The sequence below is a fragment of the Saimiri boliviensis genome, chromosome 8, assembly GCF_048565385.1.
Source record: "Saimiri boliviensis isolate mSaiBol1 chromosome 8, mSaiBol1.pri, whole genome shotgun sequence".
NCBI classification, from domain to species: domain Eukaryota; kingdom Metazoa; phylum Chordata; class Mammalia; order Primates; family Cebidae; genus Saimiri; species Saimiri boliviensis.
The window spans coordinates 91,517,734-91,541,916 of NC_133456.1; the positions used below are offsets into that span (position 1 = coordinate 91,517,734).

General features: G+C 39.7%; 1 protein-coding gene across 3 annotated transcripts; it reads right to left on the reverse strand.

Annotated features, from left to right (window-relative positions):
* Window positions 1–2,671: 2,671 nt before the first annotated feature.
* LOC101030617 (histone-lysine N-methyltransferase SETMAR) lies at window positions 2,672–21,579 on the reverse strand. Of its 3 annotated transcripts, none has more exons than XM_003927130.2 (3): window positions 21,371–21,579; window positions 11,003–11,866; window positions 2,672–8,879 (listed from the first exon to the last, which is right to left on the reverse strand). In XM_003927130.2, the coding sequence occupies exons 1-3, from the start codon at window positions 21,524–21,526 to the stop codon at window positions 7,845–7,847; spliced, it is 2,055 nt and encodes a 684-aa protein (XP_003927179.1). In that variant the 5' UTR covers window positions 21,527–21,579; the 3' UTR covers window positions 2,672–7,844. The 3 variants fall into 3 exon arrangements, with proteins under 3 accessions (XP_003927179.1, XP_039334672.1, XP_074260972.1); XM_039478738.2 differs by having other exon boundaries at window positions 11,003–11,117; window positions 21,371–21,535; XM_074404871.1 differs by lacking the exon at window positions 11,003–11,866.
* Between the last annotated feature and the right edge of the window lie 2,604 nt (window positions 21,580–24,183).

Sequence of the window (24,183 nt, forward strand, 5' to 3'; positions counted from 1 at the left end):
CAACAACAATTTCTTCTCGTTATTTCAGATAGTTCTATAAATTTCCCAGTCTTGGGTATGTCTTTATCAGGAGCATGAAAATGGAATAATACAGGAGAAGTGTATACGTGTGTGTGTGTGTGTGTGTGTGTATCTATACACATACATTGATGTATGGACTTTCAGTAATATAGCCAAAGGGAAAGATGAGCTTGGGAAGTTAACTTGGGAGTCACCAATATTGTATTCCTTTTGAGCCCAAACAGTTAACTGTAATTTCACAACCCCGTGTCATAGCCTCATTTCCTCTACTCCCTCTTTTCACATGTTTACTTCATCTGATGTAAAAATGTAGATTTACTGAGCACAAGACAATGCATAATTGACTGTCCCCACTCCCGCTTTTCACACGTAAAATGTAGATTTAGTGAAGCTAATCAGAGTCTCACAAGAATGTAATCATCTGCCTCACGGCCCACCCTCACTCCCATCTCTTTTTGTCCCCTCTTCTGCTTATTCCCCTTTCAATATCCAAGTTCACAAAATCCTCTTTGGAAAAATTATAGGTCACGGATGCTCTTGTGATTTATGGTTTTCCTTGGTACATCCTCAACCTTGGCGAAATAAACCTCTCATTGATCGAGACCTGCCTCAGTCACTTTGGGGTCTACATTAAAAAAATTCTTTTTTCACATAGTTGGTGTTTTATTAACAATGATACCAAATAAGACTCCTTCTTCAGTAAGTGTAGTTCTTTGACGGTTTAAAAAAATTAATTTCAATTTGAGCTTCACTCTGCTGAGACAGAGTTGAAAACAAACCATGAAATTTATGTATCATGTGTGACCATTTGGTAAATTATTATTGCAGAAAACAAAAAGTCTAAATTTATGCTGTCATTTTCATCATCTGTTAAATCTATACAGTAATATAAAGAATGAGTATCAAATGTCTAGACTTACACATATACAGATTTAAAAGTAATAGGAATTGGAATTCTAAGTAATAGTAATAGGAACTAAAAACTATACATTGTTATTCATGAATCTGTTACATTTATGCTGAAAAGAACAGCTGACAAGTTAATGTGTTTTTTTTCTTATCTAACTAAGCACTTCTGTCCAAATTCTCCCTGCACTCCAAGGCAGTGTCACTCTGATGGTGGTAATGGCCCAACCCACGAAGGCTCAGAGCATTAGGCACAGTCATGTTTGAGGAGCAGAAAGCAAGTGGAGTAGCATTTTCCTGGGGTCTAAAGAGTTCTTCCAGAAACGAATCTTCCAAGTTATAAGTTACCAGTTTCCAAGCCAGAGGTATCACGTTGTTGTTGTCCTCCTCATTTTTCCGCACCTCTTCCTTCCTTTTCTTCTTTTTCTTATCTTTATGGAGATATAATTCACATACATTAAATCCACTAATTAAAGTGTTTTTTAGTGTAATCACAAGTTGTACAACCATCACCACTAATTCTAGAATGTTACATCAACCCCAAAAGAAACCATCTACCTATTAGTAATTATCAGTGATTTCCTATACTCCTTTCTGCTCTTGGCTTTAGCAACCACTAATCCACTTTATGGAGTTGCCTATTCCAGATAGGTAATGTAAACAGAATACCACAAATGTGACCTTTTGTGTCTGGCTTCTGTCACTTAACATAATGTTTTCAAGGGTCATCCATATCAGGGCATTTTTTTTTTTGTTGGTATTTTATTCCTTTTTATGGAATGGCCAAGTAATATTGTGACCAAACAGTATTCCACTGCATGGATACTGCATTTTGTTTATTCATCCATCAGCTAATGGATATTTGGGCTGTGTGTGTCTACTTTTTTGTTATTATAATGTTACATGAATATTTGTGCATGTTTTTATGACCAAATAATATCTCACTCTATGGATACTACATTTTGTTTATTCATTCATTGGCTAACAAATATTTAGGTTGTGTCCACTTTTTGTTATCATGAATAATGCTATATGAACATTAGAGCATTTTTTTGACATCATTTTGCTGTGTTATCCAGGCTGGATGTGTATACACTGTTTGAGTACATATTTTCAATTCTATTGGATCTATACCTAGGAGTGGAGTTACTGGGACATGTGGTAATTGTATGCAGACTTTGAGAAACTGCCAAACTTCTTTACAAAGTAGTTGCACAATTTTGCAACCAACCAGCAATATATGAGGCTTCCACTATTTCCACGTCCTTGTGAACACTTATAATTGTCTGTCTTTTTTCTTTTTTTTTTTTTTTCGAGGCAGGTCTCCCTCTTTCACTCAGGCTGAAGTGCCATGGTAGGATCATAGCTCACCTCAGCCTTGAGCTCCTGGGCTCAAGGGATCCTCCTACTTTAGCCTCTTGAGTAGCTGGGACTGCAGGCATGCAGGCATGCACTACCATGTCTGGCATTGGCACATTTTCTTTTATAGTAGACTTTCATGGAACAGTTTTAGATTTACATAAAATTGAAAAGATAATACAGAAATGTCCCATAAATCTCACAGCCAGTTTCCCCTAACATTAGTTATGGTACGTTTCTATTACATTATTTTACATATCATTATATATTATGTATTGATACATATACATATCATTAATGTATATCATATTATATATATATTATACATATCATTATATTATGATTCATTTGTTACATTTAAGAACCAATATTGATAGATAATTAACTAAAGTCCATAGTAGATTCAGATTTTTCGTTTTACCTTTTTTCATTCTAGAATCTCATCCAGGACACCACATTACATTTACTTGTCATGTCTTCTTTGACTCCTTTTGGTTGTGACAGTTTCTTAGGCTTTTCTTGTTTTTGATGACCCTGGCAGTCTTCAGGAATAATGATCAAGTATTTTGTAGGATGACCCTGTATTAGAATTTATCTGATTGTTTTCCTCATGATTACTCTTTGGTTATGAGTTTTGGGGAGCAAGGCTATAGAGTTAATGTACCATCTTTATTGCATCCTGTCAATGGCATACACTGCCAATATGATTTACCATTGTTCATATTGACCTTGATTACCTAGCTGAGATAGTTTATCAAGTTTCCCCAGAGTAAAGTTACTCTGCTTCCCTCCCCTTCCCCTCAACTTTCCATTCTTCACTCTTTGGGGAGGAAGTCACTATGTATAGCCTACACTAAAGGAGTAGGAATTTATGTTCCCTTTTTTGTGGGCACAGTAGCTACATAAGTTATTTAGAATTCCCATGGGCAGTTAGATTTGTCTTTTCCCAATTTATTTATTGATTCAATCATTTATTTATGTCACTATGGACTCACAGATATTTTATACTTTGGATTATAATCCGGTACTACTTTATTTTCTTGCTCAGATTATTCCAGATTTGGTCACTGGGAGATCTTTCTGCTGGTTTCTATATTCCTTTGACAGCCCCATCAATGTTTGTTTGTTTGTTTGTTTTTAGGACTTTCTTATTTTCTGGCACTGTAAGATGCTGCAGTCTCAGCTTGTTGATTTCCCTCTCTAGTAGCAGAATTAGCCATTTCTCCCAAGAGCCCTGTTTTTTTGTTGTTGGAGAATGACACAGAAATCAAGATCTGGGTGCTAAGTGGGCTCCTTGCTACTGGAGCATCATTGCTTCTAGGCCCTCTGAGCTGACCAGAAAGGAAATATATGTGTGCATACTAACTGTAATGTAGACACTGATTGGGAAATACTTCTGTATCTATATTTAAGTGAATATGAGTTCATGCTGATGTCTCCAACTGATCCATTACCACGTGGATCATCCCTCCTTTGCTTAAATGTAAATTCCCAATCCAACAGTGAGAAACCTGGCTCCCACCATCTGCCATCAATTTGTTTAATTTCAGTATACATGTAAGGCAACAGCAGAATTGTTAATATCAGAATTGTACCCTGTTAAGGCTCAGAAAATGATACCCCAGCGTATGGTCCTTTGGCATGCTGAGAACTTTGAATGAAAGGAAATGGAAAGAACTTAGAAGCTGCTCGAGAATCCAGGCCTGCCTGGCTTTCCCTTGTTCCTTACCCTACTCCCATAAGTGCAGGGAGGGGCTCTCCTCAAGTTCCCTTCTCTGACTGAGGGAAGATCTTCCAAAAGGAATACAATTGTTTTGAGCCTCCTCCCTCAGAATTTCATCAAATAACCAGGAAAGATTTATCAGCAGCAATGAACAACTCCTAGACAAATTTTATTACCTGAGAGACTTTATTTACATAAGACAATATTTGTTCACCATGCAGTTCCTCCCCTTTCCCTCCCATAACTTGTCATCACTTCCCTTCAAGCCCCTATTCGTTTTATGCTATACAGCCTTCAACCATCTGCCCCTCCTTTGAGTCTCATATTCTACGAGACTTTCATGTGCATGGATGTAATTTAAATGGTCTTTCTCTTCTTAATTTGTTTATTGTCAGTTCATTTCAGCAGACTTAGTTATCAAGCCTCCAGAGGGAATGTTTAAACTTCCCTACCACCCCCATGGGAAGCAACTTGTATCAACTAGGAACTGCTTATATGCAGTTTCTTTTGCCTTTAGTCTTACAAACTCCGGTAATTTCCAAAGTTATTTAGATCAGTACCTTTCTCCCCTACTCTCGAGTTTGTTTCCTACATTTGTAATATAGTTATGTTCTCTTGTCACAGTCTGCATTCCTATGTTTCCCTGACTACCTAAATGATTAAAATTGATTACATAAAATTTTGTCCCTTTGTGCAGTAAAGTTCTGTTTTCAAAAATACATAATGTCGTGTATACACCATTACAGTATCATACAGAATTGCTTCATTGCCCTAAAAATCTCCTGTGCTTCACTTCCTCCCCTCAAACTCTGGCAACCACTGATATTTCTATTCTCTATCATTTTGTCTTTTCCAGAGTGTCATATAGTTGGACTCACATAGTATGCAGTCCCTTTGGAATGGCTTCCCTCACTTAGCAGTATGCATTTAAGGTGCATACAGGACTTTTTGTGGCTTGATAGTTCATTTCTTTATCGTTGAATAATATTCCATCATATGGATGTACCAGGTTGTTTATCCATTCACTTATTGAAGAAATGTGTGTTGCTTCAAATTTTAAGCAATTATAACACTTATGAACATATGTGTGGTCTTTTTATGAGTACAAGTTTTCAAGTCAGTTCAGTAAATAACTAGGAGTGAAACCGTTCCAACTCTCCCATAGAAATATTTAAAAGTTTCTGAATAAGTACGAAAATTGACCCTTCAGGTCTTAAAACTTGAAATTTACATTTGTCTCATCTGAGTTCCTTCCTCAGGAAACAGATCCTCAGGCAAAGGACTGAAACTCACCAGATCACCATATCCAAACAATATGCCAGACCCCCTCATTCATAATTGCTTCTTTACCCCTCCTTAATTCCTTCCCTCATTATATATGAGCCTTCCTAATTGTGGTTGGTCAGGGAGACGAATTTGAGACTTTATCTCCCATTCTCCTTGGCTGCAGCACATAATTAAATACGTCTTCCCTGGAAACATTCACCGTCTCAGTGATTGACATTCTGTGTGGTGAGCAGCAGGACTGAACCCCTGTCATTTCGGTAACAGAAGCATGATTGCTGGATCAATTCTAAGGCTATGCCTCGCTCTTTAAGAGCCCACCAAACTGTCTTCCAAAGAGGCTGTACCATGTCACATGTCAACGAGCAATGGAGAGTTCCTGTTTCTCCATATCCTTACCGTCTTTTGGCATTTTTAGTGTTTTCGTTTACTACCATCCTAATGGATGCTAAAGGATAACTTATTGTTTTAAATTGCAATTCCCTGATGACAATGATGTTGAGCACATTTTCATATTCACGTTGATTTTTGGTGAGATTTAAATTCAGATCTTTTGCCCATGTTTAAATTGGGTCATTTGTCTTCTTCTTTTTAAGGTTTTTTGTTTTGAGATGGAGTCTCGTTCCGTTGCCTGGACTGGAGTGCAGCAGCGTGATCTTGGCTCACTGTAACCTCTGCCTCCCAGGTTCAAGTGATTCTCCTGCCTCAGCTTCATGAGTAGCTGGTATTACAGGTGTGTGCTACTATGGAGTTTATTAGTAGAGACAGGGTTTTGCCATATTGGCCAGGCTGGTCTTCAACTCCTGACCTCAGGTACTCTGTCTGCCTTGGCCTCCCAAAGTGCTGGAAATACAGACATGAGCCACTGTGCCCAGCCCCGAGTTTTAAGTTCTTACCTGCCTAATTGTCCTGGCTAGAACCTCCAGTACTATGCTGAATAGAAGTGGTGAGCTTGGAGATCATTTTCTTGTTCCGTTATCTTAGGATAAGAGCTTTCAGTCTTTCATCATTATGTATGATGTTAGTTGTGGGTTTTCATAGATATCCTTTCTCAGGATGAAGTTCCTGTTTATTTCTTGTCTGTTCACTGCTTTTTATCATGAAAGGCTATTGGATTTAGTCAAATGCTTTTTCTGTCTATGGAAGTGATTGGGTACTTACTTTTTGTGAATTATCCTATTAGAATACTGCATTTACTGATTTTCGTATGTTAAGCCAACCTTGTTTTCCTGGGATAAATCCTACTTGGCCATAGTATATGAAATTCTTTTTATATGTTGCTGGATTTCATTTGCTAGTACTTTTTTTTTTGCTCTCTATATTAAAAAGGGATATTGGTATTAGTTTTCTTTCCTAGTAATGTCTTTGTCTGGTTATGGTATCCATGTCTTCCTTTTTTTTTGAGACAGCGTTTCACTTTGTCACCCAGGCTGGATGGAGTGCAGTGGCACAATCTCGGCTCACTGCAATCTCTGCCACCCGGGTTCAAGTGATTCTCCTGCCTCAGCCTCCCAGTAGCTGGGATTACAGGTGCCTGCCATCACACCCAGCTAATTTTTGTATTTTCAGTAGAGATGGGGTTTCACCATCTTGATGAGGCTAGTCTTGAACTCCTGACCTTGTGATCCACCTGCTTTGGCCTCCCAAAGTACTAGGATTACAGGCATGAGCCACTGCACCCAATCGGTATCCATGTCTTCTTTAACTCCTGTGTGTGTGTATATGTGTAACCCTATGCACTCTAAAATGCAGGGCTCAGGGCAGGAACCTCTCTTGCTCAGCTCTAAGCCTTCTGGTCACTTCTTTGTGACTTTTTCTCCTTTAAGTCTGCCATTGAAGGACACTATATCTTAATGTCTATATATATATATATATATATACACCTGAATAGAAGGGAGAACTTTAGGTCACATGCTACAGACAGTTCTCAAGACTAATAATTTACATTTATTGAATACTTTCTATGTACTGAAGCATTGTTCTAACCCCTTTGTATGTGTTAACTCAATCTTCCCAACTAAGGAAACTTTGACTTGGAGAGGTTAAGTGATTTGTTCAATGGTGACACAACGGAGAGTTAACCACATTTTAATTAGTACAAAATTTTCCATTTGGCTAAGAACAAAATCTAACAGCCACTGATATTTCGTGAATAGTAATTTGAAAATTAAGAAAAAAATGTTTAAAGAAAAACTTGGTTTTTCAAGTGTGATCTTTCTTATTCTTGGGCCAAAAAGTTTTGCAAGGTATTTATTTATTTATTTTTAAAATATTTTATTAGAGTCAGTGTCTTATTAAGTTGCCCAGACTGGTTCTAAACTATTGGACTCAAATGATCTGCCTGCTTTGGCCTCCCAAAGTGCTGGGATTACAGTTGTAAGCCACCATACCAGGCCACATTTCTATATTCTTAATGAAGTCCATGGATCTACTTCAAATGCAATTTTAATTTATGTTTTAATTCTATGAAGATACTGGGTTGGTGCAAAACTAACTGCAGTTTTGGACCATGAATTTTAAATCATTATAACTAGGCTCAAACACATTTTTATTAATCAAAATAGGAACCATTACAATCAACACATTTTTGCCAACGAGAAATAAGTTGGTTTATTCCTGTAGTGTAAAAATCCCTGCTTCGGGATTCGATGAACTCTTGGAAAGCATTTTCTGCATCCTGCTGGTTGTGGAAGCGTTTTCCCTGTAAAAAGTTGTTGAGATGCTTGAAGATGTGGTAGTTGGTTGGCAAGAGGTCAGGTGAATATGGCGGATGAGGCAAAACTTCATAGCCCAACTCATTCAACTTTTGAAGTGTGGGTTGTACGACATGCGGTCGGGCATTGTCATGGAGAAGAATTGGGCCCTTTCTGTTGACCAATGCCAGTGGCAGGCGTTGCAGTTTTTGGTGCATCTCATCAATTTCCTGAGCATACTTCTCAGATGTAATGGTTTCACCAGGATTCAGAAAGCTGTAGTGGATCAGACCGGCAGCAGACCACCAAATAGTGACCATGACCTTTTTTTGGTGCAAGATTGGCTTTGGGAAGTGCTTCGGAGCTGCTTCTTGATCCAGCCACTGAGCTGAACGTCGCCGATTATCATATAAAATCCACTTTTCATCACACGTCACAATCCGATCGAGAAATGGTTCATTGTTGTTGCGCAGAATAAGAGACGATGACACTTCAAAACGACGATTTTTTTGATTTTCAGTCAGCTCATGAGGCACCCACTTATCTAGCTTTTTCACCTTTCCAATTTGCTTCAAATGCCGAACAACTGTAGAATGGTTGACGTTGAGTTCTTCAGCAACTTCTCTTGTAGTTGTAAGAGGATCAGCTTCGATGATTGCTCTCAGGTGGTCGTTGTCAACTTCCGATGGCCGGCCACTACGCTCCTCATCTTCAAGGCTCTCATCTCCTTTGCAAAACTTCTTGAACCACCACTGCACTGTACGTTCATTAGCAGTTCCTGGGCCAAATGCGTTGTTGATGTTGCGAGTTGTCTCTGCTGCTTTACGACCCATTTTGAACTCGAATAAGAAAATTGCTCGAATTTGCTTTTTGTCTAACCTCATTTTCATAGTCTAAAATAAACATAAACAGCAAGTAAGAATTAGCCAAAAAACACAAAGCAAGAAATGCCCATTAAAATGATATATTACCTGACCACATTTATTTAAGAAAGTATTCCAATATTAAATACCGAATTCCAACAATGCAAAAACTACAACTATTTTTTTTTTTCTTGAGACACAGTTTCACTCTGTCACCCTGGCTGGAGTACAGTGGTGCAATCTTGGCTCACTGCAACCTCTGCCTCTTGGGCTTCAGCGATTCTCGTGCCCCAGCCTCCCAAGTAGCTGGGACTATAGGCATGCGCCACCACATCTAGCTAATTTTTATATTTTTAGTAGAGATGAGGTTTCCCCATGTTGGCCAGGTTGGCCTCAAACTCCTGATCTCAAGTGATCTGCCTGCCTCAGCCTCCCAAAGTGCTGGGATTACAGGTTGTGAGCCACTGTACCTGGCCCCATCTTTTAAAATTAGAATCTTATAATTTATAAAAATGTTGCCATTTTATCATGGAATAATAGTCAAGTGGATGAAAATTTTTAAATGTTTTCTCTTAACAGAAGTGCCAGCATTCTCAAGAATACGCAATGAAGCAAACAAATGCAGTTAACTTGCTGCTGAGATTAGAAAAGACTTGGAATAAAGACTCTTTGACTCTTACCTTGGGAATGTGGTTTCTAGGACTAGGTGCTAAATAAGAATAAACTAGTGCCTGAGGACAAAAAATTTCCATGGGTCCATATTCACTCAGTTGTCTGTCTGGCAGAGGCACTGAGTTGGAGGAGGCTGTTTGTGTACTTGTCTCTAGAGTATACATTTTATGATTACTCTAGTACTGTTTGTTTGCAGGGAACCATTCCACATGTTATATGAACATGTAAATCCTAAGATACTTAAAAACAACCCAGCTTTATTGAGATATAATTCGCGTGCTGCACATTTCACTCATTTAAAGTGTACTATGTACTTATATTACAGAGGAATAGTATTATATATAATATGGATTCCTATAACGTTTAGAGTGCAGGGCCTCCTAGTGGTCGGGTTTAAATGTACTAGAGAAGAAATTAAATTACTTAATAATATCATAAGGCTCTAGTAATTATTTTAGCTTTCAAAATGTCTGATAAACCTCCATAGTAACTATATTTTTGTAACATCCTTGCTTTAAGAAGGTAGTTAGAGATGGTTGCTGCTCTAGTAAGTTTAAATGGGATTATAAAACTCTCATCTTCTTCCGCGGTGTTGACAGGGTTATTTTTCTGGTTTTTATACATGAAGTAAGGCTGTCTGAAGTTTTGAAGCATAACTTCACAAGCTTTGGAATACAGCCAAATACATAATGAAAAATTTACAATGTGTCATTTTCATGGTTATATTTTTCACTACTGGTGGTAATTGTTAGGGTTTTAGCAGGTGATAGTTAATAATGCCTTTTTCTTGATCTATGCTTAGCAACAAGTAAATAGGATGCAGGAGTCAGCCAGACAGAAATCCAAATATCAGCGTTATTACTGTTAAAATTTGTTGGAAAGCAGGGTTTAGGTATGCAGCCACAAGGGTTTTCTTGGATCATTATGATTAGGTTTGATGTGAGTGGTAGAAAACTTACAGCAACAGTGGCTTATACAAGGGAGAGACTATTTTTCATCTGCAAGTACAAAGATGTCAGATCATGACTGGCAGGATGTTTTCTACAGCACCAGACACCTAGACTCCTTTCAACCTTGTTGATTTTCTATGCGATAACTTCCTTTCCCAGAATCATCCTGGGGTTTAGGATGACTGCTCCAGTTCCAGTCATCATGTATACATTCCAGCCAGCAGGAAGAAAAAGGAGGTGATGGGCAGGATATCTCCATTTAAGGACTTGTCAGTTTTGCTTATATCCCGTTAGCTAGAACAGTTATTTAGACAAATCTTACTAGGAAAGAGAGTATTCTGGGTAGTCATGTATGTACTCAGGTTAAATGGAGAATTCTATTACAGAAAGGGAGAAAGGATACTGATGGACAACTTGTAGTCTCTGCCACATTCCTGACTTAAACTTACGTAACTAGGCAGAGGCAAAGGTAGCCAACCACTGTCTTCCCCAAGACGGAGGGGCAAGCTGCTTATCACTGAATAGACTCACCTCAAGGGTCAATCGCTTGCAGGAGGGGAACACAGAAGGGGCTGAGCCACACATGCTGGGTTCCTTGTCATTTCCACAACTGATGTTCGACTTTTCTAAGGGGCAGTACAGAGAACTGTCAAAAGGCAGGAAAGCAGTACATGATTTGGCACCACAGTAACAAGGTTTTCTTAGTTTCCCATTATCTAGCCTTTCTTTGTCTTCACTGCCTGTTAGATTAAGGTATCTTCCTGAATAATCATAAGAGAGTTCTTCTTCTGGCACAATGTCTTTCGCTGCAAAAAGTGCCAACTTAGGTACCATTGAATCAATTCGGACAGGAATCATCAACAGGTTTGGCTCACAAGAATGATTGAGGAATCTTCCAATATTTCCTATAAAAGTAGGGTCGACAAATGTTTCTATTATCTGCCCATTATAAACATGTTCCCTGATGGCTATAATGTAATTGGAGTCGGAATTTCTTTGTAAGTGAATTCTTCTCTGAACTTCAGAGAATCCTAAAACCTCACCAGCATATTCACAGACAAACCTTCCTTTTGGTATAAATTCCAAGGTACGAAGTCCCCAGCCTTTTTTATGCGTCTTGAATACTTGGAAGTGGAACTGCAGGCCTTTCTGGACCACTCTGTTTCTGCAGTGGTCACTGCATCGGCACAGGACATTGCATTCAAAAACAGGCTCGGCATACTTTCCTCCAGATCCTATATCTCTAAGGCATGAATTATCATCATAGTTCTCTCCATGGCGGAGACAGGAGCAAGTGCCAGGGAGGCAGGGAGTTTTGACACAAATGCATCCAGGAAAGGTTATTTGAGTGGGGTCAATGTCTGCTCCAGGTCCAACTACATGATCGGGAGTGTACTGTAAAAAATATACACACTGTAAGTCAGTACGACATATCATATATTTCCTATATATTCCAAGTAGCTTTTGACTGGGACCCATTCTAATTCTAATATATATAAAAACAGGACAAAACTGACAAAACACAACGTACTAAGGTATTGTCCAAAAAGATCTCTCTCCAATTAAAAAAGGTTTGTTTTGTTTTGTTTTAAGAGACAGGGTCTTTCTCTGTTGCACAGGCTGGAGTGCAGTGGTGTGATCATAGTTCACTATAACCTGGGCTCAAGCGATTCTCCTACCTCAGCATCCTTAGTTGCTACAGCTGCAAGTGGGAGCCACCATGCCCAGCTAAGATTAATTTTTAGAATTTGTGGTTTTATTTTAGGCAAGTATGAGTTGAGTATTATATTATATAATATCTAATGCATATAACAGTATGTTATATATAGGTACACATAAGAAAATATATATTTATTTATGTATTATTATGTATTTATAAGGACCATGGGAAATACACTATTTTTTTTCTTAGCAGAAATGGAAAGCTTTGTAACTTATTTTGTTTCCCTCTTAGCTTTGGATGGCAGAAAACTCAGTGCTGAATTTGGTGCCTGAGTACAATTAAGTATTTTATCCTTAGCTTTTGATCTCTTTTACCTTTGCCTGATAATACACATGCATATATGTATTTTAATTGTGAGTTACCTCAGATACTGGATGGGGATAGGAAAGTCATAAATGACAAGTCAATTGCACACAGAATTCCAAAAATGTTACTTCTTAGATATTACTAGATATTTAAATTTATTATAGATGTACACTTGTAAAGAAATTCTGTTCTAATTAAATGAGAAAGGGATAATATAAAACAAATTCTATCATTTAACTGTACCTATTATTTTCAAAACATTACATTTATAAAATTTTATGTAAAAAGAAGACAGTCTTCAATCTAAACTCTCTATGTGAAGCCCGATCTCTGGTTAGATCCTTATTAGTATCCTGAAGCATATTTTCAAACTCTGATTTCAGATTAAAGTATCTCTCATGAACCCAGCAGATTTCTTTATGTATACAGTAACTCTTGCTTACACAGAACCCAATCCATTTTATACCAGCTTTGTTCCATAAAGGACTTAATGAGACTTAAAAACAGGTAAGATAAATGAACAAGGAGAGTAAGGTGAAAGGGAAATAAGAGGAAACTAGTCCAGTGAGCTTAGACACACAAAGCGTTTGGTAGAAGTAGACTGGACTTTTGCTCTGCCTGAGAGCTGCCACTTCAGAGAAGAATATAAGGTTAGATGTGCAACTTGCACTGCCTGTAAGGAATAGTATCGTTGTTCAGAAGTGGCATTGACTTTTTTCAGTATTAATACCAGGAAGGAATTTCACCAATGTGTTCTTCTAAACCATTGTTTTCCAGGAAGCAGTTTCATGGCTGTTTTTTATTCTGGTCCTCAATAAAAGCTGCTGGGATCACAGCACAGCCAGGTAAGAATCGTTCTTTCTGCAAGGCAACAGTTGCATGGCCTTTCATTGGGGATAGACTTTAAAGCACCTGGAGGAATGTTTGCATCACATCTTCCAGTCAATCCTCCATTAATATTCTGTCTCCAGGCCAAGCTTTAGAAAGGTATTGAACAGCATGTAGTTATACTCCCTGTGGAGGCCTAGGGTGGAGCTATGTAGTTCTAAAGTGCAAAACCCTATACTCTAAAAAACTCTCCGCTGGGGAGGATTGACATCCTCTTGTGAAAGATGAGGAGGACAACCAGTGGGAAGACCTGTAGGGGAAGGCCGACATTCTGCTTAAAAAGTGATTTGTGGGTAGAGAGAGAAAACAGCTTTTGTTTGTGTTGTTTCTTACAGCTTTAGCTTAGCAGGAATATCCTAAAGGGATAAAGGATGGCTTAGAAAAAGATACTCTATCAGTCAAACTCAACGACTGCTGTTTTATACAGAATCTACTTTCAGCTTTTTAAAGGTTAAATGTTAAAATGTAAAACGGTTGCTAAGACATTTTTAAAAGTACCTGTAAAATGAAGATCTCTTTGTTAAACTTTTAAGTTGATTTGTCATTAACGGTGCACATATTTTTAAGGTACTATATAAATCACTAAACGCTAAAGTTTTTTTTTTTTTTGACATGGATAACTTTTAAAATCAAGTCTGACTTACTACACTTTTCTGATCAGGAGAGCAGGTGAAAAACAGTTTTATTTGCTTATTTTTACTTAAAAATTTAAAAAGATTTTGGAGAATCTCATATTTTTAAAAATTCTGCAATTAATCTTGCTGTACAATCTAGAATCCTTTAGGGACTTAGATTACAGATGGTAGCCAATTGCAAATGATCTGCAGGTACCTTCCAAAAGATAACAGAGACTTCTGGGAAAATTTCCCATTTAAAGGTATCTTTCCCCTTGATGGATATAACCTGATACATCCTGATACCAATAATCATTGTGAATCATTTTATGTTGATGTTTCCATTTTCTTCTCCATAAAAGGTCAGTAAAATATCGTTTCAGAATGATACTTAAAAAAATGACTATACTCAAGAATAATCTTTTGAAAACCTTAGCCTAATTTAACATCTGATTATGTAATTATCCATCTTTTCAGGTATTTACATATGGAAAAGCTATTTATTCTTTTCAGAAATAATGTGAGGTCACTGCCCTGACATTCTGTTCAAATATTTATATGCCAGATGGTTAAACTTTGAGTATAGTCATGTGCTGCATAATGACTTTCTGGTCAGACTGCATATATGCATATACAGTGGTAGTTCTGTAAGATTAGAATACAGTATTTTTATGTATGTTTTCTATGTTTAGCTATATAAACACCACTGTGTTACAAGTGTCTGTAGTATTCAGTGTAGTAACATTCTGTGCAGGTTTGCAGCGTTGGAATGATAGGGTATTATTATATAGCCTAGGTGTGTAATAGGCTATACCATCTAGGTTTGTCTAAGTACTGTGCACTCTATGATGTTTGCAAAATGACGAAATTGTCTAATGACGCATTTCTAGGAATGTTTCCCCAAAGTTAAGTAATAATTGTATCTGAAATATAATTGTATTTGAAAGCTAATGTAAAGTGGGTTACAAACTAGGAGTCAGCTGATACGATTTAAGCCAGACTTCTGCCGAAACAATTAGGGATGAGACATTCTGTTTCTGCTAGAATTGTTTAACTATAGTGTTTGCCTGGCATTTCCAAGTTCTGCCACATAGATGAGGCCTACGGAGTGTGTAGCCTACCACAGAAAGAGGAAGCAGGGGTGCGAAGGGGGAAGAGGGTGGGAAGAAATATCTGACAATACTTTTAGAGTTACTGGGACCAGACATGCCACATTTGGATTTTTCTGATTTGAGGCAATTCCTTCCCTTTTTTGTTGGGGCCAGTTGTGTTGTGTTTATGTTTCTTGCAAACAATTTAGTCCTGACTGATACACCCTGGGTACAAGTTGAAAATGGTTTCAGGAAATGGCTAGAAAAGGTAGTCTGTTAACCAAAATTCTAAGTTCCCTGACCGTCTGACCTCCTCTCAGCAAGGGCTTTCCAAAGCTAACCCAAAAAACTAGTTCAGATCATGATGGGAAAGGGGAGGGGGTCAGACAGACCTCATTATACGCTCTTCCCTTTTGGAATTACTGATAGAACAGACTCTTAAGCCTGATAAAAAACATTTACAACCTATTCTCTCTAAAGCCTGCTATCTGGAGACTTCACCTGCATAATAATAAACCCTTGGTCTCCACAACCCCTCATCTTACCCTAGGCAATCCTAAGTGTTTAGACAATAACGATTCCTTCAAGCAAACTGTTACTCAGAAACTGGAAGCTTCTGTTTCCAGCTGTCCTGCCTTTCTGGAATGAACTAATGTACATTATAGATGTGTTTGACCGGTATCTCATGTCTTCCTAAAATGTATAAAACTAAGCTGTATCCCAACCACCCTGGGTACATGTTCTCATGATCTCCTGAGGGCTGTGTCATGGTCCATGGTCACTCATATTTGGCTTACATAAGTCTCTTCAAATATTTTGTAGAGTTTGACTCTTTTTATAGACAAGTCAAAGATGTAAATGGTCAATGAACAAAGATGTCTTCAGTTGGGATGTTAAACTAGAGCAAAGTGTGGAGGAGGCCAGACAGGAAAACCCTGTGCCTATGGTTTTCAACTGTGAGGAAGCAGTGGAGAGCTTCCTAGTGCAGAACATGGCATGCTCTAAAGGAGACAAAAACACAGCCAGGCTCTTATTAGCACTGTGACTCTGGAGGAGTGACTTGCTAGGCTTCAGATTAGTAGCTATAAGACAAGGATAATACCCCGATTGGGGGTGGGTATCATGAAACTTAGATGAAATAATGCTACACTCCATGTCAGGCACTTTATAAAAATACTAGCTTCTTCCAGTTCTCTAGATATGACTTTTAGATGTTATATTTAAAACAACATTATGTTTCTGTCAAATTACTTAACATAACTAAACATCTTCGTATCTATTTCATAGGTTTCTGTGAAAGAAAAAATATGACAGAACTGGCTTAAAAAGCTTACTCTAGGGATTAGCACATAAGTGTTCAATTAAAATTTTGCAGGTAGTACATAGTAGGGTAGTGAAGAAAATAAGTTCTGGACTTAAACTTCCCACATTCAAACATATTCAAATCAAAATTGTGTCTCGGAAGCCAATGGACTGTATACCTATCCTCTATTACTTCTCCATTTGAGTGGGAGAAAAGCTAAGAGCTGACCCCAGACTTCTTTCATTTATCAAATATTACCTTACTGTCTGCAATATGCACATGCTGGAATTTACAAACAGTGAGGAAAATATAAAGAACATGGAAAATGGTGTTTTTTTGTTTTTGTTTTTTTTTTTAAAGACACTGCTGCCCAGGCTGGAGTGCGGTGGCATGATCATAGCTCACAGCAGTCTCCAACTGCTAGGCTTAAGGTCAGCCTCCTTAGTAGGTGGGACTACAGGTATGCACCATCATGTCTGGCTAATTTAAAATAAAATGTTTTTGTAGAGATGGGGTCTCACTTTACTGCCCAGGATGGTCTTAAACTCCTGACTTCAAGTGATCTTCCTGCCTTGACCTCCGAAAGGGCTGGGATTACGGGAGTAGGCCACTATGCCTAGCTGGGATTTTTATCATTTCCTGCATTGTTACAACATGTTTTACTTTTTCTTTGTATGTATCAAAGCACAGAATTACTCCTGCAAGAGCTGGGAATAAATGCAAAATGATCAGGGCAAAATGATATATGGGAAACTATATCCTTGAAGCACTGGGTGAAGATTCAAGTTTTTTGACAGAAAACTTAAGAGAAAATACATTCTTGTCTTGGCCATTTTTGTCTGCAATAATTTCTTTCTTCTCTGAACTAGACTTATACTTACTGTTAATAGCCTGAACTTCAGTACCTAAATGACACAGATTGTAGGGCTCTCTAACTGTGTTAAATGTGTAGGTCTTACCTTTCTAACAGATATCTGTCTCAGGGAAAAGCATGGTGATGGGGGTGGGTTTCCTCTCCATAAGAGTAGGCACAGAGCAGGTGCTCAAAAAGCATTTTTTGATTGCTTGATTGCAGCTCCTGATATGTGTTAACTAGAAGTTTGACTTTTCTGAATCATATTCTGTACTGAAGCCCTAGAAACTGAAGTATGGCACTTTAATATTCAAGGTTTAAAACCTGGGCCTCTGAATTATAAGGAAGTGCTATGAAAATCTTCATTCCTTTTTTGGTTGTGTTGGAACCCAGCTACAAGAATCTTTGTACTTGGCCCCTAGCCTCATTAAGTTTGTTTTTCCTCCAAGCAGCTATTAGAAGACTGTGAGGCAGATAATTCTTGTCAAGGCCTGTTGAAATCTTAAAAATAATGTTTGAAGCTGGTTTCAGAGACCTGAAAATGGTTAGATCCAACTGTTAGCTCAAGAAAACAGTTTATTTTCAACTTAGCTTTCAACACTGATGACATTATGATATACTTGTTTCCAATATGAACATTTGAATTTCTTTTTGGCTTTTCACACAGTAGCCAAAAGCAAAACAGACACAAAGTTATTTTTATCTTGAAATTTTTTCATGCCTTAATTCTTACGCGTGCATATGCCTGCAAAGGTAGGGTTTAGAGCAAGCAAGCTGTTTTGACCTTTTATAAGACCGGTTTTGTGTTCCATGAATACATGGAAGAAAACAAGTTTAATGCACTTTTAGGCTTGTCACTTAAATGTTTCAAGCATGTTTGATCTTCTTGGTAAGAAAGACAGTAAGCTCTCTTACGAAGGGATCCTGTCTTACTTTTGTAACTCTAACTGTATTGCGAGCTGTGCATATACAGAGACAGTTAGAACACTGTGGGTCTAAGTTTTAATCCGCCGATTTTCATTTTTGCCCACCAACTGTAGGTGTAACAATCAATCACAAAGCTTCCTCTTGTCACTTCTTTCTCCCCTTTTAAAAAGAGATGTATTTTATTTTAATCTACACTTTGTGAAATATTTTTAGTAGAGATGGGGTTTCACCATGTTGACTAGGCTGGTCTTGAACTCCTGACCTCAGGTGATCTACCCACACTGGCCTCCAAAAGTGCTGGGATTACAGGCGTGAGCCACTGCACCTGGCCAAAAACTATTTGTTGAATTCAGAATGGACCTGGACTAGAACAGTGCTTCGCACCCCGCCAAGTTAAATACCTCTAGCTTTTTTTAAAGCTAATGTTTTCTATATCCTCTTGTAAGCTCAAGGGCAGGAATTACAGGCACTCAATTGTTGAAAAAGAAAAGGTTTATCAGTGTTTTTGACTATGAACTCAGCAATGCTTAGTCCTGAGTAAGTTTTCAGGGAAACTGTTTAATATTTGGCTAGCCAACTGTATTATTAACCATAAATTGCTAAAGGTAGCCTGGGGAACAATAATGATTTCTGATGTTAATATCGTATTCTACTCTTCGAGGACTAAACTGATTTTTTTTTAATTTTTATTTTTATCTTGCCCAAATTCCTACTTAAGGGGTCTGGAGAGTCATGCCCTACAAACCATGAAGTCTCATCAGAGGGGTTTTAATTTTAATCCTATATAGCGTGGTCTGCTTTCTAACCTGACTCTGACATAATACCACATAACAAATAAGGGAAGACATAAAAATATTTTAACCCCAAATATACTTCCTTGCTGTATCTTGAAATTGCCCTGCAGGGTTATCTCCTGTGAGAAAAATCCATATTCTATAGAGAATCCCCTTTACCCATTTTTCTTTTTCTTTCCACAACCTAGAGATAATCAACTAAGAGTGAGGCACCTTTTAAAGTTCAATAAGAAACATTTTACAACCTATTCCATCTTAAGTCAGCTATCTGAGAGTTTCCTCTGCACAGTAAAACTTGATCTCCACGTGGCCAGGTGTGGTGCTCACGTCTGTAATCCCAGAACTGTGAGAGGCCAAGGCAGGCAGATCATTTGCGGTCAGGAGTTTGAGACTAGCCTTGGCAATATGGTGCAAAGGTGCATTCAATGAATATTTGAGTAAATGAGTATAAAAAATATAGAGAGTTGGCTGGGTGTGATAGCTCACTCCTGTAATCCCAGCACTTTGGGAGGCTGAGGTAGGCAGATCACAAGGTCAAGAGATTGAGACCATCCTGGCCAACACAGTGAAACACTGTCTCTACTAAAAATACAAAAATTAGCTGTGTGTGGTTTGCGGGCACCTGTAATCCCAGCTACTCAGGAGGCTGAAGCGGGAAAACTGCTTGAACCCAAGAGGTGGAGGCTGCAGTGAGCCAAGATAGCACCACCACACTCTACCCCGGGTAATGGAATGAAACTCTGCCTCAGAAAAAAAAAAAAAAACAACAAAAACCTTTTATCTGAACCTAAACATTTCTTTTCTGTTGATCTTCAGATAAACTCAGGTCTTCAGATAAACTCAATAACTTCAGGTCTTCAGATAAACTCAATCAATTGTTAACCAGAAAAATTTAAAATCTACCTGTAGTCTGGAAGCCCCCCTTCCACTTTGAGTTGCCCCACCTTTCTGAACCAAACCAATGTACAATTTAAATATATTTGATTGATGTCTCCTGTCTCCTAAACATGTATGAAACCAGGCTGTGCCCTAACCACCTGGGACACATGTTCTCAGGATCTCCTAAGGGCTGTGTCACGGGCCATGGTCATTCTTATTAAGCTAAGTCTCTTCAAATATTTTACAGAGTTTGATTTTTTTTTCCTCCACATCTTTGAAAGCTGCTGTTGAATCTACTATCTTATCTCACCCTGACAACGACCCTAAGGAAAATGAAAGGGCAGACAGGGTTCAATGTTGATAAAGGATGTTAAAACGGTTATGCATTTTAAAATTATTATTTTCGTTTTACAGATGAAGAAAATCAGGCTCTGGGAAGTAGCCAAAATGGCTAAGCCCTGAACCAAGCTTTCCAACCTCCACATATGCTCTTTCCACTTCGAAATCTTTGGTTATTCCTTATTCCTTAGGATGCGCTCAGGCCAAGATCATAAGAAAGAGTAGAAAGGGCTTTAAGATAGTTAATAGCAGCAAATATTTACTGAGTTCTTACAGCAAACCAGAGTGTATTTTCTTTGCAATATTCCAAGCAATCCGGAAGAGTGGTACTTTTCTTTTCTTTTTTTTTTTTTTGAGACAGAGTCTCTCTCTGTCGCCCAGGCTATAGTGCAAGTGCTGCGATCTTGGTTCACCACAACCTCCACCTCTCAGATTCAAGCGATTCTCCTGCTTCAGCCTCTCGCAGCTAAAAAAATTGGCTGCGCCTCCAGCTACCCATGCCCAGCTAATTTTTTTGTATTTTTAGTAGAGACGGGGTTTCACCGTATTAGCCAGGATGGTCTCCATCTCCTGACCTCGTGATCCCCCGCCTTGGCCTCCCAAAGTGCTGGGATTACAGGCATGAGCCACCGCGCCCAGCCCAGGTACTGTTATTTAAACTGTACACTGAAAGACTCTAAGGCTTAGCCAAAGCTACTTTATACTCGCCCAAGAGCCCACAGCATGAGGGAAACCACAGCTAAAGCGGCCTCGAGGGACGAAGGTTTTATGCACGACACTGGGTGCGATCTACTAATAGGCCCCATGGCTTGTCCTACCTATGAGAGACACCTGAGACCAGAGAAGTAAATGACTTCCCCCTTGATGCCTGCTTGAATTCTAAGGACAGAACTTGGACAAAAAGCCAGGTTCTCACGAGGCCCCTGGTTCTGCGCTTCAGGTAATGGCGTGAAAAGGACAACACCCTTGCTAAGGTCATGCGGTGGGCTAACAGAAAAAGGCCGAGGCCTGGTCATGCACACCTATTCCCCAGCACCAACAGGTGTGCTACAGGAGAAGACTAAAGGTATTCAGAAGACAAAAGGTCGCGATTAGGAGGCCGCCCGGGGGAAGCCGCTAGAGAAGGAGACCACGTGGGGTAGTCGCGCGCCCGCGTCCCGCGCTGCCTGGCCCCGCCCCTACCTGGAAGGGCGCCGGCGCGGTCCCCGGGGGCCACGCGCCCACCGGTAAGTTTTCCAGGCCGCAGGCGACATCCAGCTGCTCCATCGGGGCCTCAGGCTTCTCCTCAAACTCCGCCATCCCACAAGGCCGCGTCTTCTTCGCCGCTTCCGAGAACATTTACCAGCTGCACTCAGCGCCTACTACCCTGACAGGCCTGGGCCGCGCAGAGGATGCTGGGACTTGTGGTCCCGTGGACCCACCGCCTCATGGGATTTGTAGTTCTCAGAGTGGCCTGTGAGGGCGCTTCTCTTCCGTGACTTTTTGGGTCTGGCTCCCGCTTTGATTTGAGCCAGAGGTACCACAGATAATTACAAAGTCATGTAAGGTACGGACAAAACGAAGTGAGGTGCTTTATTTTTTTACTAGGAGCATCAAAGAGGGGGCTATGGAGGTGAGGTCATTTGTCCAGGTTTTTGAGGGCTCAGTGGACGTTTGTGGAGTGGAGGCAGGGGTGCATTCTAAGCAGAGCAGGGAAATGCACACCAGGATTTCTAACTATTTGCTGCTTTCCAGGAAGGTGGCGGACTTGTGATAGGGTTTGCGCCCAGGTGATAGCCTCTCAGGGTGCCTTCAGGAATTTGTGTGGGGCGCGCTCACTCCCTGATGGAGAGATCTGTGCCCCTTCGCCTGTCCTTCCCCTCCTCTCCAGCCCTCTACCCTTGCCCCTCAAAACCCCTGCCCTGCCAGAGGATTCTGATAGCTTCAAGACTGCTGAATACGGTGGAGCATTTTCAACCTTCCTGAAGCGCTCTGACATGATTGTCCTGCTTCTCCTTGAAACTGTAAACCAGAAATAAAATTTCAAGCCCTCCAACCGTCTGAATGGACCCATCCTCTCTGCCAAGGTGAACCTGAGAAACTGGTTCAGGCCTTGATGGGAAGGGGGTTCCAACATGCTTCATTATGTCCACCTCCCTTTTGGAATTCAGGAAAGGCCAGCCAGCATCAGCATCAACACAGACCTTAAGTCTGAAAAAAAAACATTTACAATCTGTTCTCTCTGAAACCTGCCTCTTGGAGCCTTCACCTCCATGACCAAATTTGGTGTCCACAACCTCTTACTGCAACTCAGACATTCCTTTCTATTGATTCTAGGTCTTGAGATAATAACCACTTGCAATCAGAAAATCTTTAAATCTACCTGTGACCCGGAAGCCACCCCTCAGCCACTTCTAGCTATCTGCCTTGCCCGACCCAACCAATGTACATCTTACATGTATTGACTGATGTATTATGTCACCCTGAAATGTGTGAGATTAAGCTGTATCCCAACCATCATGGGAATACAGATAGGTAAAGGACCCAGATTTGACTTCTTTCCTTAGTCTCAGGAGTGCCTTAGGCTAAGTCAGGGGCATTCTTTTTTTTTTTTTTTTTTTTTTTTTTTTTGAGACGGAGTTTCGCTCTTGTTGCCCAGGCTGGAGTCCAATGGCACAATCTCAGCTCACCGCAACCTCCGCCTGCTGGGTTCAGGCAATTCTCCTGCCTCAGCCTCCTGAGTAGCTGGGATTACAGGCACGCGCCACCATGCCCAGCTGATTTTTTGCATTTTTAGTAGAGACGGGGTTTCACCATGTTGACCAGGATGGTCTCGATCTCTTGACCTCCTGATCCACCCGCCTCGGCCTCCCAAAGTGCTGGGATTACAGGCGTGAGCCACCATGCCCAGCCCGTCAGGGGCATTTTTAACCTTGGGGAAAATAAACTTTTTAAATTGATTGAGACCTGTCTCAGGTACTTTTGGGTTCAAAATTCCTCTGACTTTGCAGCTTCTGATGTCCCACTGGCCTAAATGTGTTTCCATCTTGCAGACCTTTCCTACTTAGTATCCTTTTGTTGTTCTCCTGCCTAACTCTTTCTGAAAAGTGGGTGCAATTCAGGGTTCTGCCCTTGACCTTTTTCTTTGCTCCCCTTCCCTGGATTTTCTCATTAATAACATCCACTTCCATGGTTTCAAATATAAAGGATTAGGTCACCAGTCTCCAACCTGGACCAGACATTTCTTCTCAAATCCAGTTATGAATATTCAGCGAATGATTGGGCATTTCTGTTTTCTCTCCTACAGGCTCCTCGAGCTCAAAATGATATGAATTGAATTCTTCTTCTGCCAATCTTGCTTTTTCTTCTTTAAAATTAACTGGGAAAATACTTTCTCTGTGATCTACAGAGCCGCCAAAGTAACAAACCAGTTTCCTTGTATTCCTTCTCTTTCTTAGTCTCCTATAGCTAAGGACATGGTGGCTATGTCTTATTGATTCTGCCTTCATGATGTTTTCATTTTTGTTCCTTCTCACTTAGTCCTAGGCTCTCTCATTTCTTGCTTGGACTTTGGAAGTAATTTTCTTTATGTCTGTCATTCTCCATACTCCCAAATCACAGTTGCTGCTGCTACAATGACCTTTGTAGATACTTGTCCAGTTATTATATTTTGCTGCTTAAGGTACTGCTTGCTCTGTTTTCTTTCAAAGTTTACCCTCTACATTCTGCCTTACAAGATTTTGAGGACCCAGACTTTACCTATTTCCTTGGTCTCTGTTGCTGCTGTTCTCTGTTGGAACCCCTTGTTTCTATTGACATTCCCTCAACAAGCCATTCTACCTGGGTCTCTGGGCCTTTGTCCACATTGTTCTTGCATCTCCATTGCCTTTACCCAGGACTGTCTGTCTGCTCAGCTCAAGTGGTCTCTCTACAGCCGTCCTTACCCTGTTTCCTGTAGCGAGAATTACCCTCTTAACACTAGATCTACTTTATAAGCCATTTCTTATGTTCCCTGC

What these genes read in the sequence shown, in the direction of transcription:
- LOC101030617 (XM_003927130.2), bottom strand. Translation starts at nt 21,526, where the DNA reads ATGTTCTCGGAAGCGGCGAAGAAGACGCGGCCTTGTGGGATGGCGGAG. An exon ending in CCGCGCCGGCGCCCTTCCAG is followed by an intron (nt 11,867 to 21,370) that starts GTAGGGGCGGGG and finishes TATTTTTTACAG; the next exon opens with TACACTCCCGATCATGTAGT. An exon ending in GCAAGCGATTGACCCTTGAG is followed by an intron (nt 8,880 to 11,002) that starts GTGAGTCTATTC and finishes TGTTTATTTTAG; the next exon opens with ACTATGAAAATGAGGTTAGA.